Source organism: Euprymna scolopes, chromosome 8, assembly GCF_053919585.1.
Source record: "Euprymna scolopes isolate OS-2025 chromosome 8, ASM5391958v1, whole genome shotgun sequence".
Taxonomy (NCBI): domain Eukaryota; kingdom Metazoa; phylum Mollusca; class Cephalopoda; order Sepiida; family Sepiolidae; genus Euprymna; species Euprymna scolopes.
The window spans coordinates 161304736-161323743 of record NC_136489.1 but is presented as its reverse complement, the minus strand read 5'-3'; the positions used below and the strand labels follow the sequence as shown (position 1 = coordinate 161323743).

Here is a 19008-nt window from a genome sequence, read left to right as displayed (position 1 = left end):
AATGATCAATAGTTCTAATGTTGAAAAGCTCCCTAGAAAAAAGAAAATTCTTCTGCTCAGTACGTGGAAAGTCTAGCACAACTCTGTATTTTTTTAGTCCTGGGAAGCATTTGATACAGAAGTGCATTGAAATTAAGAGTAAGTTTAGAGACAATAACCAGTTTGTGTACAAATAAGTGTAATACAATAGAGATTGATAAGAACATCCAAGCAGCCATAACATTAATGCGGGAGTGCTTCAGGGGTTGATCCTTGGACCACTATTATTCCTGATATTCATCAACGACCTGATAATATTGTGTCTGAGATGGGTATATTTGCTGATGATACAACACTCTATAATATGCACAAGGGAAGAACCGATGTACACAAATATAAGACAATGGCAGAATCGTTAGAAAATGAACTTCAGACCGTAGTGGAATGGAGCCGTAAATGGATGGTAACATTTAATGCTCGTAAGACTAAGCTGCTCTCCTTTAATAATTACTAGAAGTCTCTCCAACCACCGGTATCCATGACAAATAACACCCGACCTGAGAATTCTTCCTTCAACTCTTCAGCTTAACATTCACAGGCAATATGAACTGGAATAAATACATTGAAGACATTGCTAAGGCTGCTGCAAAGAAAGTGGGTTTTCTTTATCGAGCTAGAAGACTACTCAAACCTGAGAGTATCCTGGAACAAATACATTGAGGACATTGTGAAGACTGCTGTAAGGAAGGTGGGCTCCCTCTATCATGCTAGAAAACTGCTCACCCCTTAGAATATCCTGTACCTCTACAAGGCCACCATTCGCCTATGCATGCAGTATTGTTGCCACATCTGGGCTGGTGCACCAACCACTAGTCTCCCCCTCTTGGATAGGTCTGTCTCACTTCAATCTAATAGGTCCCACTTTCTCAACTAAGCTCCAGCCCGTGTCCCATCTCCACAATGCTGCATCTCTGTGGCTGTTTTACAAATATTTTAATGGAATGTGCTCTGATGAACTTGTTACACTTGTGCCCCCTTGACGTATATATCCCTGACAAACCTGCTTAGCAACAAAATCACACCCCTTCACTGTTGAGGCCCCTAAATGTCAAAACTTTCTACTCTAATAGTTTCTTACTTCGAACAGCTAGACTTTGGAATTCCCTTCCTGCTATCTACTTCCCTGACTGTACTGATATGCAGAAGTTTAAATGTAATGTAAACCAACATCTTGTTAATCTTTCCTAGGCATCGTCCCAAATAGTAGCCCCTTACATCCAAGTGGCGATATGCCTTGTTAAGGGTGAACGTGAGTAAAGAAAGGAAAAAAAATGTGGAGAAAATATATGTCGAAGATATTGAGGTTGTGCAGATGTTTTGTTACCCTGGTGATAGTGGTATCATTTGAGCACAGGGAAGAGTTTGAGCTAGTGTAATTGCCAGAGTTAAGAGTGGATGGAGTAACTTTTGCCATTACTAACCAGCAGAGAGTTACCAATGTTTACAAGAGAAGAATGTATCGGAGATGAGTATGCTGTGTGATGTATGGAAGTGAGATCTGGCCACTGAGTATGTGAAGATCTTTGTACGGCACAGATCTCGCATGCATGCTACACTATTATACATATTAGTATAACCTACATTTTGTTGATTTTTATCTACTGTCAAAATCACAATCCTGATGCTACCAGATCAGACCGTCTGAAGATATTGGCTTCCTGAGATGAAACGCACGTAACATTGATGCTTTTTGTTTTTATACTTCCTTTTGCAAAACTTAATTATGTTCTGCAAAAACAAAAACAACAACCCATCTTTCCTTCTTTATCTTCTTCCCTTTTCCCCTTTTTCTTTCTACCCCCCCCCACTTCCTGACTAACTTAACCTAACTTAAAATGTACCAAACATTAATACTGTAACCTTTTTCCCTCTCCCATTGCAAAACTCATTCGTGTTCTGCAGGGCCGGGAACAAAAACGATAAAATCCACTATAAAACAACCAAACCAAACCAAACACTACAAACTAATGATTGAAGATACAAAAAGGTTGAAGAATAAAAACCTTCTACAAAATAACTGGATGCAACATGAATACTGTTTCCAAAATAATTGGATTTGGCATTAAATAACCCCCAAAAAGGGTTGATATACCGAAAAACAAAACCATCAAACCAAACGAAAATCACAATGTAATTTCGAGGCGATTGCAATCTGATTCTTTACCTGGTCCTCTCGCTGTAAAAGTTAAGCCAAGATATTCAAACTACTTCTTCGACAGTAGTGATGTTAAGAATGATAAGGATTCTGGCAGAAAAGTGATGGTTGATAGGATTTTGTTTTAGAGATATGTGATGAATGTGTCGTGGTAGTACCTTACGAGACGCATCAGCTATGCAAACAACTTCAAGATTGTTGGGTTAGGGGTAGTTGTTGATTGCCCTTTGTTTACTGGGGGTTTTTTTTTGTAAATATTTTGTATTTTTTGAAAGTTTCTTTTTCAATTTTATGCAGTTATAAATACAAGTGTAAGCTAATAAAACTTGTCTTTCTAAACTACCGGTCAAACTTTTTTTTTTTTTTTTTTTTTTTTTTCATTGAATTGATTTCAGTGTTTGGTTTAATGCTTATATCCGCTGAAACTATAAATATAAACGTTTCATGCTTATCCATTTCAAAAAAAATTTAACTTTGATAAATTTATCAGCTTCGGTATTGTAAATAATCTTATTTGTATATTTTTGAGATGAGAATTGATAACTATTTTTTTGTATTGTTTGGACTATTATTCTCATCTTGATTGTTTTGACTTGTGAAAAAAAAAACTCAAAAAAAAAATTATTTAATGCCGAATCCAAAGATTTTGAAGAAAATTTTTTTAATAGAATAGATTTGTTGTTTTCACGTCGGTTTCTATTTAACCCATAGTTGGGACCCTAACAGGTACTACCACTCCGGGTCAGAGTGGACCTGGGAGCAATGGTAATTAAAGGGTGGCTCCACACTCCCCAAAGCCCATAAGCTGGGGCCTCACCACTGGATATAGTTTAAGGTCATATCCAGGACCCCCATTGAGGGACTTTTACCCTCTGCAGGGGGGCAGTCGGCGTATTCTAATGCCCTGCTGACAGGGCCCGGATAGGAATGAATAAAGACATTAAGGATATAGGGCTTCAATGTCACACCTGCCAAAACGATCAAGCAAGTTATTTCCATGGCAAGTGCTCGTCTGAGCTCCAATCTCTGGTCCCACCTCGCCAATCTTCCATGAAAAACACCCGTCTAGCTAAAACCACTCTCAATAATTTTCCCCACTCTTTATCTGTGCCTAAATCAAAATGTAGATTCCATGAACCAAGCTTCTTTCTTAGAACTGCACACCTGTGGAACTCTGTTCCATTTGCCTGCTTCCCAGCTGACTACAACTTGGTTGTCTTCAAGTCCAACATAAACAAATTCTTGATGAACCGCGCCCTTAAGTAATCCAATTTACCAAATTTCTATTACAAACGATTACTATGTACCGGCAACATCATACTATGAGATTTCAAATCATTCCAAAAGAGGTTTATTTGCTGTAGAGAATCTAACCAACTCTTACCCTAACAACCACTTTTGCACGTTTATAAGTCAAAGTTACTAAATGCATATGAGGTGGATATCTTTTGATGAGCAGCTCTCCTTTCCCTGGATAGCTCCACTAACTCTTGATCTTCATCCGTGTGAGGTATCAAGTACTGTAACGCTCTATATTGTGAGTGAAACAGTCGCATTTGCAAGTGATTTTTCAAAATGGCAACTAGAAATAATGAAACGCTTATCTTTTGGCCATTGTATTTCTTTCACTGACAATTTTCCAAGGCTCACTACTGAGTGAAATATGTCTTTTCAACTTTGTTTTTTTTAATAAAACGAACAAAGTAAAATTATTTAAACAGTAAAAGTTTAATAGAACAATATACTCTTTTTTTTTTCTTAACAAAGGCTGTTTAAAAAACATCTGATAAAACAGAATGTTTATACGTTTAAGTATCAATATAAAATTTGTTGCATATTTAGAATCACACTTATTAAAAAAGAAACAAAAAAAAAATCTTTATGATGTACATACTCATCACAGAACAAAGATGTCATATTCTAAAAATCATATGGGTTTGGCTTGTACCTTTTCTATTTGGCTAGTAAACGAAAATATTTAGTTGTCAAAGGTCAACTAAAGATAAGTTTGTTCCTAGAGCCCTGTACTATTTTTTTTTCTTAGTCTAAAAAACAAGGATTAAACCTTCATCTTCCAGTTCAATTAAGTTGTTACCCTAAAGAAAACGACACTACAGCTTTATTTTAAAACTTTTATTGAAAAATCAATTCCGATAACTTGATTATGTAGTAGAGCTGACATCTATTCAATATAGCCGCTTTCAGCCTACATCACCACTTCAATATGGGGTCTGGAACTGGGAGCATGCCTTTTCCACAAGCGCCGGCAGGAGCTTGACGGATGGCGGCAATCAGGCTGGCTTTGGTGTTGTGGGAGGTCATGTTGGTGATGTTTTCGACATATGACCAAATAAAGTAGTTAATCCTGCGGGTTCAGGTCGGAGGAGGAGGGAGACTAGTGAGAGAAGGATACAAAGATGTAACACTCCTTCTGAAGTCAAGCCTGGGTCTCTTTGGACTTTTAGGCCAGTGCCAAGTCCTGCTACCACATCCAGTGTCTGCCAGCGGCCACCTGATTGCACCAGGGATCACCACACTCTTCAGCACATCTAGGTACATTTTGGTGTTAACCTTCAAGTCAACTTCGAAGATGTGATGTGACATGATGTGGTCCTTACTTGAAATCATTTTGAGGGTGGTGATAATGGTCCTATTGTCATAACTTGGATCGGTAGAGAGCAGGAGTTGTACAGCGGCGCATCTCCGATCTCGCTCATTGAATATTGTGTCAGTTTCACACATGATGGAAGGCTTCTATCGCTTTTGGGATTTGTACACAACTGGCCAACTAGTAGATGTTCTGCAACAAAAAAAGAAAACCGTTTTTCATCAAACGGAAATGAAATCATGTCATCTTTACCCTGTACTTTATATTATACTGTTATGTTGATTCTAACACTATTTACTCTTTTAACTTTAAAAAAAAATAGCTGTATATACTTTTATTTGTATTTTAGGAAACTATCAAGACATTTAAAAGAGTACCGATTGCAATTGATATTCCAGCCCCTGAAGTGGGAGAGGTAAGTGCTTGTATACTAGTATACTATTTATGACAGATCCATTTTTTTCCCCCTTTTGTTTCCGCTATCTGTTGATTTGCCTGCTTTTGGTGTCAATAAGTTTTCTCTACAAGAAAGCCAGACTTTTTTTTTTTAAATTATCAAAGGCCCTATTAATTGCCTATAATCTTGTACATTTCTCATTCATTTCCTGAACCTCTTAATAAAGTTGAAGAAACCAATCAAGAATTTTTCTTTTCTTCAATGCCAAAAAATAAAAGCTTGCATATTATTGACAAAAGGTTTGTTGTAACATCATACACCTTTTTTTTTTTTTTTTGTAACAGTGGTGTTACGTTTTAACGGACCCAACACGTAGACTCTGTCATAAGGAACATCAAAAAGAAAAAACTCTTTCTCTTTTTTTTTTTTTCAAAACCCTTTATATCTGGTATTTCTAACAACACATTTTTTCCTAAATATTTAAACAATCCATTTCTCCTTTTCTGATTGCGTGTGACTTTTCGTCTTGGCTCTGATGCCACCCAAGTTTTTACAATTCTAGACTTCTACAGATTGGTTACCTACCAAAAATGGTATTCTTCATCTGCAAGTTGTTACAATTCAAAGCTTCTCTGGATTGATACTGCTACCAACCAATCAGAATCACTCTATAAAAAGAATCCATGCACATAACTTTTTGTTTTCACACAAGAAGGAACTTTTTTATGTTCATTTGCAAACGTTTACAATTCGAGACTTTTTTGGAAACACTGCCCTTCTTCTTCGCCTGCAAGTTTTTTACGCTTTAAACCTTCTCTGGATTGATACTGCCATTTTCTTTGGAACAACATTTCTTTTCTCTTCTAAAACTAAAATGGCTTACAACTCAAAAATATTTTTTTTTTCTTTTTCCAGTTGACCAAATGCATCTTGTACAAGAAAACCGAGAAAAGTTTCAATTGTTTCTTGATTCCAAGTAAAAAGTCAGCCCTTATTCCCAAGATGCACTTGTCTGATTGCGAGGAAATGTGTGAAAAGATGTGGAACAATTATCAACCGAATCAGATTTTGGATGCCGTCATCTTTGAAAAAACAAATAATTTTATTGTATCCTTTGAAAAATATTGAATATTTTCACTTTTCTAAAGAAGAAAATTTTTTTTTTTTTTTTTTTATGAAATCAATGTTAAAAAAATGTGAATTTATCAGCATATGTTTGTTTTTGTATAGCCCGTTAATAGCCGTTTCTCTTTCCCTTTCTACTGTTCTCACATGAAAGGACAAAATCATTTTATTCATATTATTTGGATTCATCAGACTACTGGTCTCATCTTGAGTCTGATTTTCACAACGTTTCAATAGACGTAACCTCCAACCTTCCTCAGGTGTATCTTATCGAATTTGGGAATGTTTCTGTTGAATTTGGGAATTTGGATGGAATTTCAAGCAGAACTCTTTATTTACTTCAAGGGGGTAGCATGTTCTTGTTCTGTCAGCCATGACTGAATAGAGGTCCTAAGTAATTCGCAATTGTATTATTTTATTCATTTATTTTTTTAATCACTGTGTCATGGGTCCTTGCAATTGTAAAAAGGTGATATTCACAATATTACACAATTCGCAATCATATTTTGTTTTCACAAACGTGGCAATACTGGACTGGAGACGATTTTGCCACTTTAATAGAAAACGAAGATAAATAACTGCTGCTTTCTCAACTGTTGGTCTGGTGACATTTCCAACTAAATATCACTTCTTTTCTCATGGACCCCAATTTATTTCCTGGCAGAGACAATGTGATCTCTATCTAGAACATTTATTTACATCATCCAAATGTATTTTAATTAATATTTATACTAGTATATGTACCCACCAATATTTAACATTGTCTTTTGTTCCCAGTTTGAATCCTTAACTTTTCAAAGGTTGCCAGTTGCAAACAAACGCTTATTAAAGTTGCAAATGATAAAATAATCACAAGCTCATTTGAAGAATTAAAGGTAAATAATTTTTTTATCTTTGTGATTTTGATTTTTCATATTTTATGTTTTTTTTACTTTATTGAAAATTTATTTAATTTGTAAGTGAGCAAATAACTCCTTCATTTTGTTCTTTTTATAATACTAGCAGGTCGCCCCGGCATTAAATATGCTTAAACTTTTAATTTACGCAAATTTTGTATTTATTAATGTCGAGAACGATTAATCAGAATCTGAAAAATCAGAAATTTTAGGTGTATTGGAATCAGAAAAATTTGAGCCAAATTTCCGATTCCAAAACGATTCTTTTAATTTTTTCTTGACAATGAAAAATGAAACAAACACAAATTCATATGTAGTTTGCTTGAAGCATTGTGTGGAATAGGTATATAATAGAGATTGAGAAGACTGTCACAATGCGAGGAATGAGATATAGTCGGTGTTGATGAGAGAGGACAAAAACAAGTGGCAATTTACAAATCAATAAGTACATATATGTTTATATATGCATATATTTATTCAGTTGTATTAAGTATAAATGTCTTACTTGTTATGTCTGTGACAATATCCATTATATTTAGGGAAAAAATTCACCTTTTCAAATGGTAGATGTAACGGATTTATTCAAAGCATGTCGGATGGTGGAGTGTAAAAAAAAAAAAAAAAAAAAATTGAATTAAATGGCTGTGTGAAGCCTCGCAGCAAATGTAAGGAGGGGGTTTGTATGTATAGTGTGTTTTGGGTAATGTTATTGTTGTTGTTAATTCGTTTATTTATTAAAAGTTGTTCATTTACAACGTAAGACTAAGAGTCTAATTTATTTCTTTTATTATTATACTAGCGGGGGTACCCAGCATTGCCCGGGTGCTTGCAGGTGTGTGTTGAGCACAAAAAAAGTGTTAGTAGGCAGGCAGGCTTGAACTCATGACGCAAAGGCAGAAAAGAAAGTGAAAGAAAATCTGACGTTTTACTGCTCCGCTATAACGCCACAGGAAGTGAAAAGCGCTCAGATTAAGCGATGTCAATCAAAAAGTTGACTCGCACAAATAAGTTAAGAATCACGCAGGCGCAGAAATGAATGTCAGCTGAAGGGCAGTTAAGCGTTACGCTTTCTGGCATTTTATTTATTTGTTTCCTCACGATATTGGGGAAAACCAGTTCCCCCCAAGAAGGTGGAGCTCTCCAAATGAATAGCAATTGTCTGATATGAAGGGTTTTCCCCCCACATTGATCAAAGCACGGCACGAAAGGCCGTTGACGGCTTTGCTTCGATGAGTTTCGCTTTATTTATATGAAAAAGACAAACAAATGTGCACAAATGTAGAGACGAAGTCCGTTCGCAAATTGTAGGGAGTATATAAAATGTTGTAAAAAAAATAGTATCCCTCTTAAGCCCCCCCCCCCCAGCCTTTCTTGACATACAAAAACGCGCACACCATTTTTGCCTTTTATATATAGACTAGCAGGGGTTACCCGGCATTGCCCGGGTGTTTGGAGGTGTGTGTGTGTAGGGGTGGGGGGTAGATCAAAACAACCCTGTTTAAAAAAAAAATGTTGGCCGGGTGTTTGGTGTAAAAGAAAAAAAAATTTTTAGTAGGAAGGTAGGCTTGAACCCCGTAGCCTTGACGTAACGGTGGAAACGAAATGAAAAAAAAAACCCCGAGACCTAACCATCTCGACCATGAGGGGAGAGGAAGTGATAAGTGTCTGAAGTTGACGTTTATAAAGCGAAATTGACAGGTGCGAGAAAGTGAACTCGCGTGATGTTTGACCTAGTTTTGCGCTGGAAACCAGTTTCTGTTTCCCCCGCCCCATCATTCGCTTTTCGAAGATGCGGCGATCGAAAAATATCTCGAAAATAGCTTGTAAAAGTTGGGAAAATTAAAGATAGCTGCAACCCCCGTTCTTAAGTCGTAAATATTATGATTTAGACGTGATATAAAAAGTTTTAAGGAGTGAACTGACCGAGAAGGCCGGCGAAAAAAGCCTTTTGCAGATATACAGAAAAATGCACACACACACACAGAGTTTGTCTTTTATATATATAGATTACTGTAAGCATCCCTTTGTGAACCGTTTAGCAATTCAAACAGTTCAGACTTGATATTAAAATATTTAAAATGCTCTGAACAAAGTTTTTCAGTTTGTTGGCGCTGTTCTTGTCTGTCATCGGCTTTGGACACAAGTGGAAAATATAGATAAAAATTGCATGATGAGTTTATATAAATCTTGGATAAAATACATAAAGGGAAAACCTTTTAGAAGTTTTCCGAATTAAAAAGATTATAGCTACATTTAAACTTAGACTATCCCCTCCCCCCACTCCAAAGAAGAATGAAATTTAAGTATTTATTTCTGTAACTAACAGAACAAAAAAAAAAAAAAAAAAAATGAATGTTACAAAAAGTAAAACTCCTCTACTTACCTGGCTAAGTTTATTTGTTTTAAAACTTATTTTAAAGCATATTTTTGTTCAAAACAAACTTACTGTTGAGTTAGAATAAAAAAAATGGCTGTCCATAAACTCTTCAAACACATGCACACACACACACACACATCTATATATTAATACGATAGCATGTGTGTTATTTTCTGTGTCACGTTTACATCCAGGTCATTTAATTGTTATGTACTTTTATTTTTTGTCACAAATAATTTTACCAAGAATTCTTCATAAGTTTTGGTTTCTGTTTCAATTATGGCTGAAGGAACTCAAGTTATATATATATTTTTTATTTTTTTCATAAGTTTTTATTTCGGTTTCGATTCAAGTTAATGCATCCAAGTCATAGATATACTTTTTTTTTATTTTTTAAATCACAACTTTATAATATATAAAAATCGATAGAACATTAACTCTATAATAATATATACAAAATCTGCAAGAATTAAAATGTCATATTTAAGCATACTTTACGACTGTGCTTTACCAGACGTTCGTGTTAGCTTATATAAATACTTTTGTAGTTTTAACAAAAGAGCTACAATAATATCAGAGCATCTCCATTTACACTGAACATCTACAAAATGCAAACATCAATATATTTCATATGAATGAATCCCCTGTGGAATTTCCGCAGGTCCTGCCAGCGTATATATATTTTCCCAAAACTTCTGGCCTTGATGGAGGGAAGAATAAAACTTGCTGCTATGGTTTCAAATAATCTGAAATAACAGCAAGGAGAGACTTGATGCCAAATATTTTTCATATGCTATATCTCCCCTTTTTTGAAAATAGGGTATAATTATGAATATCTCCAGTATCAAATAATCTTTATATACTGGGAAATTTACTTTATGTATGAAAACCAAAGAGGGGAAATATAATATGTGAAAGATATTTTGAATCAAGTCTCCCCTTACTGTTATTTCAGATCATTTGAAACCAAAGCAGCAAGTTTTAGTCTCCCCTCCATCAAAGCCAGAGGTTTTGGGGAAATATCAGATATTTTGTAATTCATATGCAAAACTAGGAAAAGAAATGACTATGATTGAAATATTTTATTCTTGTAAAAAAGTGCCAAAAATAGGCTCTAGATGATGGATGATCCCTTTAATGTACAGCCTTAAGAGCAAATGTCATATAGCCCACTACACAATTCAGGTCATTAGCTTTCCAACAAGCCTTCATTTGTTAAATTCTGATCAATAGTTGCTGAGATTTGGAACTTATAAAAAAGGTGGTATATATATATATATATATATATATATATATATATATATATATATATATATATAAAAGTGAACATGTCTGTCTATGTACATTTCCCTACGCAATAACTCTGTCAATTTTTAGTCTATAGACTCGAAATTTGATATACAGGGTACTGAGATTTGGGAAAATCTATGTGATCGGTTTTTGGGCAGAAATTTGGCTGTTAAGGGGGTCAACGTTCAACGATTTGACCTTTGAGAACTCTACCAAACTTCTCCGACAATTTTGGGTCTAAACACTTGAAATTTTAGATATAGGTTCTTTGGACATCGATCTAACTTAATAACTTGACTTGAGCCCAAAACAATAAATGTTAATGGGTCATTATAGGAGTCAAAGTTAAAAAAATTGACCGTTTTTTTTTTTTTTGTTTTTTTGCTCAACATACACCTCCAAACACCCGGGCAACGCCGGACACACATGCTAGTATATATATATATATATATATATATATATATATATATATATATACACACACACACACTCGTAGCCAAATTGAATATTGAAATGCTCATATCTTTGGTTCTATGAGACGAAACTACATGAAAATTTGCAGGCTTTTTGAAAATTATAATACTATTCCATGGTTAAATATTATGACAATTGGTAAAAAGAACCTATATTTTCAAACCAATAAAATCTGTTAAAATTTGCCTACATTTGTATATATAGTGTCCTGGCAGGCAACTTTAGTTTTGCTGCATCGGTTGTCTCCCCTGTGGCCTTGCCAGGCCACTTAATATATGTATATAGTCTGTCTTCTTCAGATGTGACAATTCATTTTCTTGTAAAAATAATCATTGTTTCTCTCTCTAATTTATTTTAATTTAAAATGCTAACTTGAGGAATTAAATTGTAAAACAAGTTGACGCTTAGACTATATTTGAATTATTAATTTTTATTTTTTGTTGATCTCCATGTCATTTATAAATTTTGTAAGTTGTCTTTTAATTTATTCAAAAACATGTTTTTTTATTTCTAGGTTGGACAGATTTTGATTGGTGTTGTACAAAATGTTGCAGACTACGGATTATTTGTGGAGTTTCCTGGACATATTGTCGGTTTAGCCAGAAAAAAGGTAAAATAAAGTTTTTATTTATATTCAGTTATTCTCCCCATCTTTCATTTTTTTTTTTTTTTATCGTATTGCAATTTTTCACATCGTGTTAAGTTTCAGAATCTAAACACCATTACCAAGAAATGGCTAAAAACAATTGTTCTATTGTCGTCTATATAGTTTATAGATGCACGTTTACAATCAAATAACGACTTGTTGAATCAACAAAGTTTTATTTATTTTTATTATATTTTTTTTTGGGGGGGGGGGCTTTTCACCACTTATCAAAGCTTGAAAATCACTTGAGGATCAGGGTTAATGAAGATAAATTGGTATTGTAGTAATCGTTATCATTAATGGTATAAATTGGGGAGAACTTGATATTTATGACTTGTTTAATTTGGATTTGGAGGCTACCATGTTATATTTAAGCGAGAAGCAGGACAGTGGAACAGTGTTCCACAGGCGAGCAGTTCTGGGAAGGAAGCTTTGTTCATGGATTTTGTTTTTGTGAAAGTTTGGCAAGGGGGAACCATAGATTAGAGTTTAATCGAGCACATTTTTGGCGGTGGGGGGGGGGAGATCACCACTGGAAGGTAAGGGTTAATGAAAATAAGTTGGTATTGCAGTAATCTTTATTTAACCGGGAAGCAGGACAGTGGCGAGCAGTTCTGGGAAGGAAGGTTTGTTCATGGAATCTACGTTTAGATTTAGACACAGATAGGGAGTTGGGGAAATTGTTTATAGTGGTTGTAGCTAGTCAAGTGTTTTTTTTTAAAGTTTGGCAAGGGGGAACCATAGATTGGAGTTTAATCGAGCACTATTTTTGGCGGGGGGGATCACCACTCGAAAACCACTCGAAGGTAAGTGTTAATGAAAATAAGTTGGTATTGCAGTAATCTTTATCAATAATGGTGTCAATTGGGTAGAATTTGATATTTATTATTGTTTACATTGGGTTTGAAGGCTTCTCTTGAGTTTGAAGTCATGTTTAGTTTCAGAACAGTTTCTGATGGGTAGTTATTCTGTACAAGTCCTGGAGATGGCGAATTTTCAGTAGACAGTTGTTCTGTACAGGTTCCGAACTTAATAATTTTTGTAGCTTTTGTAGCCACAGAGCAAAAGATTCTTCCCGTGTTGACACGAAGAAAACATATGCAAGGTTGCTAAAGAAATGTTTAATTTTTATGGAGCAATTCTGGTTTCTGATTGGTTGGTAGCAGAAAGCGAATTAATTTGATTCGTCAGTTTCTAGCAGCAGTGTTTATAAATAGAATTTCCTAACTGTGAAGGGATCATACTCCACTACAAGTCAAAAATATTGTAATATCTACCATGTTGTATTTAAGCGGGAAGCAGGACAGCAGAACTGTTCCACAGGCGGGCAGTTCTGGGAAAGAAGTTTTGTTCATGGAATCTACGTTAAGATTTAGGCACAGATAAGGAGTAGAAGAAATCGTTTATAGTGGTTGTAGTTAGTTGTGTGTTTTTTGTGAAAGTTTGGCAAGGGGGAACCATAGATTGGAGTTCAGTCGAGCACTTGCTATGATTATAATGTTAGAGCAGAAATAGGCTCGCAATGTCTCTTCTGTGGGAAAGAGCTTGCAGGGAAGAGAAAAGGGCATTACCTACTAGGTTTCGATTCCATTTTTGAACTCTCTCAGTGCTGGATAGGGTGCGCCGAACAGTTCCTGTACTTACCATGAGAATAACGATAGAGCAGAGGCAGGCTCGCAACGTCTCTTCTGTAGGAAAGAGGTTGCAGGTTATTTATTTTGCAGTGAAGCATGATGGGAGAATTGGTTTGGTATGAGGGGTGGCATGTGGTTGGTCAGTCAGACAACAGCAGAAGTGTGTTGCTGGCTTCTCTCCCTTCTCTCGGTCTCATTGTTTTGACTTATGTTTTATTTAAAAATTCCGTTGGTTGGAATTACTGTTCGTTTATGTTGACATTCTTCTATTGTTTTCTGTTTATAATTTGTACTTTTAGCAATTCACATCCAGAGTTAAATATTTTTCTCATTTCCTGATTTCGATTGCTCGATCAGAATGTACGGTTGACATCATCGCTAGCAATCCGATTTACATCTGGTTTTGCCCGGATCCGATATTTTCTGGCATTGTCCATTACCTATGTATCACAATTTCTTTTTTTCTTAGAAATTTTAAATGATTCTGATGCAATTATGTTTGAAAAGATTGTTACAAAACTTGTTAATCTGATTTCATTTGCAGTAAAAAATAATATTGTCATCGAACAAAGATCAAATGTAAACGTTTTTGAAAGGAATTTTTTTTTTTTTAATTATGTAGAAAAAAAGTAATGTCACAGTTATGAAAATGATGAGATACTGAAATTGTAATTCTCTTCTTTTAAAAATAATTTTTACAATTGGGTTATAGTCAGCTAACGTACTTCCTAATTTCCGGTGTAGCATTCCTTTGTTTTTTTTTTGTTTTTTTTTCTCACTCATGGCTGTTTCTCCCCTGTGCATGTATTCTTTTTTTTTTTTTTTTTTTTTACTTACATTTTCCTGATCCTTCTTTTTTATTTAATAATCATTGAAAATATTTTCGATCTTATTTTAATTAAGAATTATTGAAATTAGTTTTATTTTTTTAAGAATTATTGAAAACCATTTTGCGTTTCTTTTTTCTTTTTTTTTTTTTAAAAAGAATTATTCAAAACAAATAAAGACTGTGTTATTTTTATTTGTTTAATTTTATTCATTTTTATTGTATATTATTCAATAATGTTCTTTTCTTATATTTTCTATATATTTATATAAAAGTGAGACTTTTTGTGTGTGAGAGAGAGAGAGAACATTTCTCAACCTATATACAGATTTGAAATTTGGTGTACAGGGTATTCAGACATGTGGAAAAATTTTTAATCGGTTTTCATCTGAAAAAAAAAGGGGTTACTAAAGGTCAGAATTCAAAAAATTGGTACTTGGGGATCATTGGATTTTTATCTGTTTTCAACTGTTTCATGGGGTTTAAAAACACTTTTTAAAGATCATAACAAGCTGGTGTAATGGTTATCGTATTTGACTCACAGTCTTTAGGTTTTGGTTTCGATCTCAGCTCAAGTATTTTTACTTACAAGAAGTGAACTGTTTAGAAAAAACATAATACTTGCATGCACATGTCTCAGTTTCTTTCGTTTTTTTTTTTCTTTTTTTTTTTTTTTTTACTTAATTTTTGTAAAGGACTTTAGTATTATGTTTAATACTGGACAACGCTGGGTAAATTTTCTAGTATTTTGATAAATCGCTTCACAATAGAAATACTGAAGAACAATAAAAGTGAAGGAACTGATTTTTTACTGCTTCCAGTAGCACTATGCCGTAAATTAGGAAGTATGTTAGCTGACTATAACCTAGAATTGTTTATTTTTCTTACGTCATATCTTTTTTTTATCCTTTATATTGAAGTGATAAGAACGACAACTTTTAAGAAATATGTTTATAACAAATGATGGTTTGAGAAACAATACTGAAAGATGATGCGTGTGTTTATTGAAATTAGTTTTACTAACATTTTATTTATAATTAAATCTTAAAACTATTTTGGGTTTGTATTACTGTACACATAGATTCGAAAAAGTTGTCAAAAAACAAATATATAACAAATAAATATTATCAAAGGCAAGATAAGTTACTTTTCTACCAAACTGGATATATTTTTCGTGTTTTTATTCAATGTAACATGTTTATTCAGCTCGAAAAACATATAGTGTTTACCGATGTATTGGAAAATTCAAGATGGCGCCTCACTCCCTCTTTAACATGGTAAGTTTGGGAAAAGGTGTTATAAATAAAAAACTAGACAAAATACTATTAAAAACCCGCCGAATATATGTCAACCTATGTCACGGTAACATATATTGAGTGAGTTTTTAACAGTATTTTATCCAGTTTTTTATTTATAACACCTTTTCCCAAACTTACCATGTTAATGAAGGAGTCAGACGCCATCTTGAATTTTCCAATACATCGGTAAACACTGTAAGGTTTTCGAGCTGAATAAACATGTTACATTGAATAAAAACACGAAAAATATATCCAGTTTGGTAGAAAAGTAACTTATCTTGCCTTTGATAACATTTATTTGTTATATATTTGCTTTTTGACAACTTTTTCGAATCTATGTGTACAGTAATACAAACCCATTTTTTTTATTAGTTGTAGTACTTTAATTGTTGATTTGTGAATATCTTTGTTTTTCGTTGACAGTTCATTAGTCATCAAAATAATTTGGTTATTGATAATTACTTCAAACCCGGTATGACGGTGCAAGCGAAAGTTATTGAAGTGAAGAAAGACGTTAAAAAATTTTGTGTCAGTTTATTAATCGCTGATGTCGGAATTGAACCGAAATATGGCCTAAAGTTATTACGGAGAACTTTCAAAGAGAATAAAGAATTTGCAAAAGTGATGAAGCAAAACAAAGGTTTGTATATTTTTTTTTTGTCATCAGTTTTGAAAATATTTAATATAATTTGAAATAAGGGTGCTTGTTCAAACATAGTTGACAAATCTATTTTTTTAAAAGATATCGTTTTAAGCAAAAACAATCTTGCATACTTAATTATGTCAAAAATAATAATATATCCAAAAATTACAAAATTTCATTGAAGAGAACAATTGCTATTGTGTTTTTAGTAAAAAAAACTCAAAAAGTCTATTGCCATACACGACAAATATTGCAGCCATGACACAAGTAAGCCAAGAGTTATGTCCCCTACATTTAACCTACTGCTGCTTAAAGTCTAAGAAAAAAATGCAATTTTACTCAATTTTCTGTAAAAATTACTTTTTACTACAAACAACTTTCTACTCAATAATTTTTGATAATTTTTAGATATATTACTATTTCTAACATGATAATTAAATATGTAATATTGTTTTTGCTTAAAACAATAAATTTTTTTTTAAAAATCTCAATTTTTCGACTGGATCATAACAAGCTCAAAAAAAAAAAAAGAAACAAATTTTTTGATTTTCGTGTCGGTTTAAAACTCTAGAAAAGTTCCACGTTTTCTGGACAGAAACTCCATTTAGTAGTGGGCTCAATTATTTTTCTTCACTGCCTTGTGTCTGCCTTGCACTTTATCTGCAAAATAAATGCGTATGCAGAATCGATACTAACATGTGTTTTCACACAATAAAAGTAGTATTATTGATGTTCCTCTCCGCTCGCAGTGTTAGGAAGGAATAACTACGAAAACAGAAAGAGGAAATAAGTTTATCAGCAAAACAATAGAGAGGAAGTTGTTCACCAAGGTGCACAAAAGGAAGCTGAATAGGATTGTTAATCAAGGTGTGTCAGGCAAAAGATCAACATAACGATAGAAATTTAGAGTGAGTTTTATGACAGTTAGGAACAGTTTACAACAGTTAAGGACAATTTCTAGTTTGACACAGTTGAGGGCAGGTTATAGCTTGGACTGGGTTGGAAGAACTTTGGGAGATCAAGATGAGCTAACATCAACCTATGAACATGACCTTGACAGAACATAGATGTGAATTTTTGCATCCGTGGTGTCATACACACACACAGCCGGGGTGCAACTGATATTTGTAGAAAGTGTTGAGTTTTTATTTTTTTTCTCTATTTTATTTATACCTGTGAAACCATGTTCACCTCTCTTACAAATTTGTTTCTTACAAATGAAACGTGTCCTTTTGTGGATAACGTCCCAGAACTGACAGGTCAAAGATTAGAGTTGAGAGTCTAGGAGTTGTCGGCAAACTGAGCAGTTGTGCATCGGTTAAGCTTCAAAAGCCTGGAATCCACAATAAATAGAGAAGTAGTCAACCACTTCAGCAGAAATAACCTTCTTAGCGACACGCAATATGGTTTCCGTTTTGCTAGATCTACAGCAGATGTGCTAACAGTTATATCTCATAGGATTAGCGAATCTCTCGACAAAGGCCTCATTTCTAGGGCAATTGCTCTTGACATATCAAAGACCTTCAATAAGGTTTGGCATAAAGGCCTACTACACAAGATTTCCAGCTACGGTATAGCTGGAAATGTTTTCTCGATCATTTCTCTCTGATAGGCTCATAAGAGTAGTGGTTGATGGGCAGAAATCAGAGGCCCACAGTATTAGTGCTGGAGTCCCTCAGGGGTCCATACTGGGCCCAACTCTCTTCCTGATCTACATCAATGATCTCCCAAAACACATACTAAAATCTTTCGTTGGCATCTATGCTGATGACACGACTATGGCAACACATCAAAGGCCGTAAATGATGATGTTCTCTCTCCTCTGATCTTGAGTGCATAGTACAGTGGGGGAAGAGATGGCTAGTTACCTTTAATGCATCTAAGACCAAGCTCCTATCTCTACATCATAAATGCTCTGATCCCCATCTGACATCAATTGAAATGGATGGCTCTCGTCTAGGGGAGGCCCCATATTTTGATAAGCTTCTGGGTTTGACCTTTACTCCTGATCTGAAATGGAACACATACATCAAGTCTGTGGCCAAGGTCGCTGGGAAAATGGTAGAAGACATCTCACTATTAATACAATTCTCTATCTATATAAAAGCCAAGTACGTCCAAGGATGGAGTACTGCTGCCACATCTGGGCAGGAGCTGCTAAAAACAGCCTATCCTGCCTTGACAGAGTACAAAATAGACTTCGTGGCTTGGTGAGGGATGCCCTCTTCGCTTCTCTGCAACCTCTTTCCCACAGAAGAGACGTAGCGAGCCTATCTTTGTTCTATCGTTATTTCCATGGCAAGTGCTCGTCTGAGCTCCATTCTCTGGTCACCCCTCGCCAATCTTTTTCAAAAAACACCCGACTAACTGAAACCACCGTCAATAATTTCCCCCACTTCTTATCTGTGCCTAAATCAAAACATAGATTTCATGAACAAAGCTTCTTTCTTAGAACTGCACGCCTGTTTCCCTCCTGACTTCAACCTCGATATCTTCAAGTCCAACACAAACAAATTCCTGATGAACCGCCCCCTTAAGTAATGGCACTTTATCAATTCTCCAATACTATTACTACACTATCCCATTGATTACTGTACACA

General features: G+C 34.5%; 1 protein-coding gene across 1 annotated transcript in view; it reads left to right on the top strand.

Moving 5' to 3' along the window:
- The window catches only part of LOC145283950 (protein RRP5 homolog), a 133662-nt gene that overhangs the window by 49657 nt on the left and 64997 nt on the right, over positions 1 to 19008 (top strand). The window contains exons 16-20 of the mRNA XM_080133047.1: positions 5152 to 5217; positions 6115 to 6306; positions 7125 to 7199; positions 11876 to 11971; positions 16189 to 16405. Of these exons, the coding sequence (XP_079989173.1) occupies positions 5152 to 5217; positions 6115 to 6306; positions 7125 to 7199; positions 11876 to 11971; positions 16189 to 16405 (646 nt within the window). The remainder of the gene's footprint in view (positions 1 to 5151; positions 5218 to 6114; positions 6307 to 7124; positions 7200 to 11875; positions 11972 to 16188; positions 16406 to 19008) is intronic.